This window comes from Alligator sinensis, unplaced genomic scaffold (genome assembly GCF_000455745.1).
Source record: "Alligator sinensis unplaced genomic scaffold, ASM45574v1 scaffold121_1, whole genome shotgun sequence".
NCBI lineage: Eukaryota > Metazoa > Chordata > Crocodylia > Alligatoridae > Alligator > Alligator sinensis.
In genome coordinates, this window is record NW_005841910.1 from 3287722 (window position 1) to 3295221 (window position 7500).

A 7500-nucleotide genomic window follows, 5' to 3' on the forward strand; every position below is an offset into this window, starting at 1 on the left:
CTTTAACAGCTCATCAGTGATAGCTTCTCCCCGCTTATCCATTTGTAAAGAACCAATTCGGTTAAACAGAGGCACTATTCCCATGTCGGCAAGGCCTTTGCAACCTCTGCGGCCACTCCGTTTTGCAGGGAAAGTAGATTGCTGATTTTTAGAACTGCTGAGAAAAAGTACAGAGCAAATTTTCAACCAACATGGAAAGCAGGGCCCATATACCCTTGTGATACGTTTCCCAACCGGTGCCACACCTTTTGCCTTCAGGAGAGTTTCTAAAACTCCTCACCTGTCCTGAGATTCCCATTGAGCCTGGGAAGAGAAATGACAAACTGGGAGGTGTGGAGGAATGTGCTGGTCTTGCTCTTCTTGCACGATACAGCATCTTGGGAGCATGTTCCAGCGTGGCTCTGCTCCTGGGTGCATAAGAGAGAATTTAAGAATATAATCTTCTCTGTAATACACCGAGATGATTTTACAGAACGAGAACAAATGACATTTCCATCTGTGCATAGATGCAAGATGGCAAAAAGTAGGTGTTTATCCATAACATTACCTGTAATCCATGATAAAGTCAGTCATAAAACCACACCTAGATGCTGGTATGCACTCATATCCTTTGTGTATGTTTGAAGTTCATAATGTGGCACAGACACGCTGCAGCAAAAAGATTTGCTCTGAAAAATAGATGTGCATGTGAGCATAAAATAGAGCCCTCGATATTATTTTGACATTTTATGTTTAAAGTCATCTAAGGTTATGGAAATTGTTGCAAAAATAATTCCTTTGCTGAAGAAGTTTCCATGCAGAAGTTGAATAAAGAAGATATTTTACAATATGGTTCATCAGTTAGTGCAACAGATACATTTCCCTGAGCACCACATGGCCTGGATCAAAGCATCTCATGACTTGGATCAGTGCAGCCAAATCATTACGTATTGATTGGAATCCCGCTGAAGGATTAACCCCTTAGGGTTCATAAGAAGTTTTTCTTTAACCCTAGTTTCAGTAGTTGGAAGGCACTGTGACATTCCTGCCAAAGCTTAGAAAGGTTAATAGCCCCCACTCACCCCTTGGTACTGTAGAAGTCTTTGATTATGTGGTTCCTTTTTTATGATGAATTTTACATTTGAAAACATTGGTGATTCACTTTATTGGAGCATAAAAAGACTGCACTAGTGCAAAGAAGCTGAACATGAGACGAAAAAAATAATACTGGGCAGACAATACAGCATTACAGTAGAGCTGCAAACTTGAAGTTTTGTTCCCTTTTTATGAAACAATGTGGAATATTTTAATTCTCAGGTACGTTGCATTTGAGAATCTGCGCTGCTATACGGGGGGGTAGCATTTCATCCTGATGCAGATGAACTGCAAATGTATAATGTTCATAAATACCTTGGCAAAATATCAAGCAGGGTATTAAGGAAGTCTGTCAAATGATTTTGATTTTTTTGCCCCATCCATGTTCATTTAAATTCCTTATAAAGCTTTTAATTAACGAATGAAATGTAGGTGGTTCCTAGAGTAGGGATGGCAGATGATGCATGTTCATGTTGCAAATGGTATTTAATTTTAATTTTGAATAATCAGGGGCCAAGTAAGTAGGGTTCTGCAAAACTGAATGGCATATTTCTGGGTCTGTTGTTTGCTGCTAGCAGCATCTTTGCTAAAATACCTATATACCAAGCCTTCTGTTACAATACTTTTCCTCCTCTTCTTTTTGCTTCTTTCCTTCAGTTTGTCCCACGAGGAGCACTCACATAGCCACCCGCTCTACGGACACGGTGTATGCAAATGGCCGGGCTGTGAAGCAGTATGTGAAGACTTCCAGTCATTTCTAAAGTAAGAATGTTTTTTTGGCACTCACCTATTATAAGAAACATTCTCTGAAATTCTTGATGCTGCCCCTCCATTCACTGAGGACCTGGTGCAAGTCAGCAGAAAACTTCCCATTGATCCAAAGCCCATTGAACTCAGGCCCAAAATGCATTTTAATAGGGGATAGTAAATTATCCCCCCGGGAGAAGGGGATTCCATAGTTCCAGTCGGGGAAGTCAGGTCCTGTGCAGTTCTCTCCTATAAAATCCGGGGTTTGGTTTTCTACAGCATTATAAATGTCTGGGTTGGTTGCTTTTTTTCTTTTTTTTTTTTTAAGTTCTGAGATTGAAAATTTAAACAATGTAACCTTAATTTAACCTTTATTTCACTTGATTTAGAAATTTAGCCTTAAATTAACTCCTTAATTGTACAGCGGGATTGCAAAGCATCACATGAAATTAATTTCTGTCAAATAAGTAACTAATGAACAAAGTCTACACTACTAAAAATAAACTCTAATTACATTAATTGGGCCCCTGCAGTTTGCTGCAGACCTTTCCTTACTGCCAAAGAACACAGTTTTACACGTTGCATAAACAGTGCATTATTGGCTTGTGTGTGGCAATGCATGGTTCCCAACTGGGGAAAGGCAAGGCGAGGGAAGGCTGTAATAGCTTACACATGGCTCCTCGATGAGTAAATGACCAACTTTATCTCTCCAAGATGAAGCCTAAATAAATTCATATTGTGAAGCATTTTTCTCGGTGTAGCTTGCTAGGTGCATTCAGACTGTTGGCTAACGTGGGTTCTTCCTTGATTTTTCCGAGCCCTGGTATTTCCCAGATTTGCTGTCACTGTGCAGTTGTTACATCTGACAAAAAACAATTGCTCCAGCAGCATAGGCGGACCAAACGCACCAAGGGCCAAATTCTGTTCTCCTGCCTGATGTGTCCAAATGAAAAAAGCCCATGGAAACCTACAGTGTTGCATGATTTGCGCTGGTAGCAGACTAGAAATACAACATGTTTAAATTTGGGGGGGGAGAGGTTTGTGAAGGATTTTTAAAAATGTGTTGAGATGCAATTTCTGCTTTCAAAACGCAATGGGCCGGTCTTTCTCCTACTGAAGCCGCTGGCAGAATCCTTTTGCCTCCAGTGGGAGCAGGATCCGGCCCATTATAAACATACCTTACAAGTAAGAGATGGTATAGTAATGAAAAGGTTCTCATTACAAGAGGATTACAAAATAAGAAGGTACTAGTCATAAATTTCCATGAAGGGTGGCTTCATTTCTTTCAATTCATCCTGTTGTTCACTTAGGTGAAATAAATGCTAATCTCTCCATACTTGCCAGCTCATTCATATTCATATGCCATTCTATAACATTTAGGCCTTTAAAACAATTCTAATTTCATTAAATTTGGTCCAAGGGAAAGGTGCTAGATTGACTGACAGCCTTGGAGATTGGAATAATCTATTTATTAATGTAGGGGCCAGGTCTTGCAACCTTTACTCACTTGAGTAGTCCTTTACTGTGGATTAGAGCCACTGGTTTTAGTCAAACGATTTATGGAGCGATGCCCTACTCAACATGGTGCTGTGGAGCGCAGTCTGGCCCCGAAGCAATAAGCTCTGAATAGGGACACGGCGGGCTTTGTGTCACTGTGTCTCAGCCCCACTGCTGCCACCACCTTTAAGAAAGAGGAGTATTTCGATCTCTCTCTCGACCTCTCTGCCGACATCGTAAGAAAAGTTTGTTAGGAGTTGTGGACCTAAAAAAGGAAATATTGTCCCCTGTCCCACGGCCGAAACCGATTTCACAAAGACTTGTAAACAATGACGAGATTGTAGCCGTTTCTGACCTGGGCTAGACTTGAACCAGTCGCCCTGCCCTCAGCCCTTATCATTTGTGGAAGGGTTTCTTGCTGCTGTTTTTGGAGCCATCATTTTGCTCTTATGCTGTCCTTCAACAACAAAACAAATATATTATGCATGGTGTTCTTTTATCTTTTGAGTTTGCTGAATTTCCCAGGTCACGAATTTTACTCCCGGGGACTGTCTCCTTACAATATCTCTTCAGCTCTGAGTGACTCACAACGGATATCCCCAGGGAGCAAATTGACTTTGCAAAGGGAGTGGGCAGCTGTTTCTAAAATGATATTCCAGCCTCCACGTCTGTCGCCCCTATCGCGGCGTGGTTGCCCTTACATTTTATTATTGGTTTTGAAAACGTGTTACTTCCTGAAAAGATAGGAAATCATACAGAAAATGGTAGAATTCTGAAAATAATGCAGAAAATGGTAGACTCTTTCATAACAGGTAGACATTTTTAAGTAACACCCACTGTACTTGTGCAGAGATCTTGACAGTCAAACCACGACACGAACCTCAAAAGTCTGTTCATCAAGTGAAGGGCAGGATATGTATCAACCCAGCGTTGCTTAATTTCACTTGCCCTAGTAAAAGATCTGTTGCAGAAAGCAAAGAGAAGTTATATGGGGAATGAAAGCCCTGCAAGTCCATAAAATGATGCCACAGTTGAGGGAGGGGAAGAAAAAAAAAAAAAGGACTCGCAGGTCTAAAAACATGGTTCATTTTTTTTCTCCTGAGGAAGAAATATCATAACTGTTGGTAAATCAAAACCAGAGATTTGACACTCTTCTGTGATCATTCTGTAGTGTTTGTTCCCAAGGTGAGGTACACCACAGGGCCCTTGATTTCAAAGATAAATACTGTACAAATAACGATCCTAGTTGTCTTTCACTCACAGCCAACAGGAGGATGCTTATCAGAACCAGCAGATAGACAGCCTGTTGTACACATTTGTTTCCCTATTTCTTTTCCAAATAGGTTGCAGTTTTAGCGTTGGGTTTTTTTTTTAATCTATCTGCCATTGGTTATCATGTGATGGTGTATCTGTTTGAGCTAACTGATATCAGCAGGTGCTTCTGCTAAGTCTAATGAAATAGTAGCACCCTGCATTGCCTAGCATACTCAGATAACACAAAAACAAAAACAAGTCCAGTTTTACTGCTGTGACCTGATGGCCTTCTCCCAGACTGTAGAAAACAAGGTGAATTCTTTGGGGAGCAGCTGTGCTTGTACGTTGTAGCTAACGTTCAGATGAGAACCTGAAAGAAGAGGCAAGATTGCCATACGAGCTTTGCTTGCTTAAAATTCAGTGATAATCTCGATCTCCTTTTCTGGGTCTTAAAGATTCCTCTGTATAGCAAGAGGAATCGTTTCTCCCCTTTGCTACTACGTGCCTTGTGAAATCATTGCTACATGAGCAGCCATGTACTCATTAAGGTACACAGGTATCCAGGGCACATGAATGAGCCCTGTATATATATATTTTTTTTGAATTTCATTGCAGTTTGGGTATTTTCAAACTCAGCAGTAGCATTTTTAATCTGAACGGCGACTGCAATGAGGGGAGACGCACCTTTTGGAGAGCCTGGCAGTCCTACAGGAGCGAGAAGCTAGTAATCGGTTTCATGTGAATTTGGCTGTAATGAAACTAAGGAAGGTTTATGTGAAAGAAACGACTAAGTGCACTCTGCAATGTTTTCACAAGTGTTTTTATCATGGTAACATCTTGTTTACTTTAGTTGCCTGCCTAAAACTACTTGGAACATGTTAAGAAAACATTTCAAGAAAGCTTCTACAAAGAGGCTTTTGTTTAGCAGCAACTGTGAGGCTGCTCAGCTCACAAAGGTGTTAACTTTCAACCCCTTAAGCACTTCCACATGAAATTCCAGCAACGATGTTTGTGGTTTTGCAAAAAACAAAGTGCATGTTAAAGAAACCAGGTATAAGCTAATACATGTTGAAGTCGGCCGGAAATCATAAATTGTTTCAAACACATTAATTGCTATCGTTTGCATGTCAAAATGTGCTGCAGTGAAATCATCTACAGTTAGCACAACAGAGACTTTTGATGGAACGGGCAGCCAGGGCAGAAGAGGCTCGTCTGTCTTAAGTTTTAAACGCGCGGCGTACCCGCTCGGTTCCTCAAACGTAAATGCAAAGAAGTACTGGCGCGAGGTCTTTCCAACCGTTTCTCCATCCTAAGGAGAGTAAGGCAGCCGAAGTGCAATTGTTCATGAAATCTGTTCATTGGGCAAACACGTCGATACTCCCCGATGAAAGAGCTCATTTCATTTTCTAGGCCGCCACACAGTTTGAGTTGCTGTTCAAATTTGAATTTTACAGTTTCTTTTACAGCATCCTTATTAACCTTTCTGACATTGCACGGAAGTTCAAGACCTTTCCAATAGCTACATTGCTTAAAGAGGTCAGAGTGGCCTAAATACCACAGTGCCCTCTAGTGATCTATAGGATATTAGATGGAAAAGTTTTTGATGAGTAGCCCAAAGATAACATCGCAAATAGCCCCGCACTTCATTGTGCTTATCAGTAGATGAAGAACTACTGAGCTTCATCTAACGCGTTTAATTTTCATTTTATAGACATAGACAAATATTTGTTTTTATCTCAGTTATTTCAGGTGTGAAAATCTGAGGAGTATATGTATATATATATATATAATATAATATGAATAATAATATACATATAATATATGTGTCTATATATATATATTATATATAAATAATATGAATGAGAATATTTTTGCCCACAATAGGTACATACTTAGGCACATTACACACCATATTTTTAAGGTGTTCTTAGTTTATGTTTCACATTATAATTTCCGGTGTGTAATCAGAGAGCATTACTTAAGAGACAAGGATCATCTTTGTTTCATACTTTTATTGACACTGTCTACCATATTACTGCTATGTCTAAATGGTAAAATTTATTATTAGCAATAGTGTCACAAAAGTCTGAGACAGCGATTTTCCTTTCAATAAAAGTAGTTAAAAACCTTTTAGAAAATCCATAATTTTGATTGCTGGTACTTCATAAATGTATAACTGGTACTTTTTAGCTGTCTCTTTAGGGAAAAATGAGTTTTATCACCTGCAGTACCTGGGTTAATGAAATTGTGTGTTGGAATTTAGCCAGAATGAAAAATGAGATCATTCGGTGGCACTACTATTGGCAACAGGTCTCATAAAAAGCTTTGACTCTCTTTAGCAAAGTATCATTAGTTTAAAGGGGGGGGTTTGAGTTATTTGTCATTTTCAAAGTTTCTGTGCTTGTAAGATTTTCATTTGCTGTAATATTCAAAGCCCAATGACCTCAAAACTTTCAGCAAGGCCAAAAGAAACACAGCAATGTCCATCAGTACCTAGTAAAGGAATTTACTTGCTTCAGATTTCAACTCCAGTTCCTGTTCAGCCCTTTAAAAATCACGACTCTCAGCTCAAATTTGAAATAATGCTCCTTTTTTCTCATGCTCCTCTGTGTTTGATTGTTTGTGGATATTAGCTGTCCAGGAAATCCCATACTTACAGATATAAATCCAAAATGATCTTGTTTTTCCGTAGCCAGCCCAGGATGTATGAGACAGTTATGATGATTTGTTAATTTTTGCGACCTGTATTTATTTTATGTGGGCCGTATACTTGAAAAGAGAGGGAATCAGCTGTCGAAATAGGCTACGTTTGTCAAAAAGGAGCGTCTTGACTCTTTCCTTTTAAGCCCTTTGCTTTCTTTACTTTTGGAGAATTCAGTGTATGCACCTCCATATGGTGATAAACAAGAGCTGCATTGTGCCCTGACG

General features: G+C 39.7%; 1 protein-coding gene across 30 annotated transcripts in view; it reads left to right on the forward strand.

The window, feature by feature from the left end:
• FOXP1 (forkhead box P1) overlaps positions 1 to 7500 on the forward strand; it is a 421654-nt gene that overhangs the window by 369532 nt on the left and 44622 nt on the right. For all 30 annotated transcript variants that reach the window (XR_003092859.1, XM_025197991.1, XM_025197998.1 and 27 more), the window contains one exon: positions 1732 to 1836. Coding sequence is in view for 29 of the 30 variants with exons in the window: in XM_025197991.1 (XP_025053776.1) it covers positions 1732 to 1836 (105 nt within the window). In the remaining variant the exon portion in view is untranslated. The remainder of the gene's footprint in view (positions 1 to 1731; positions 1837 to 7500) is intronic.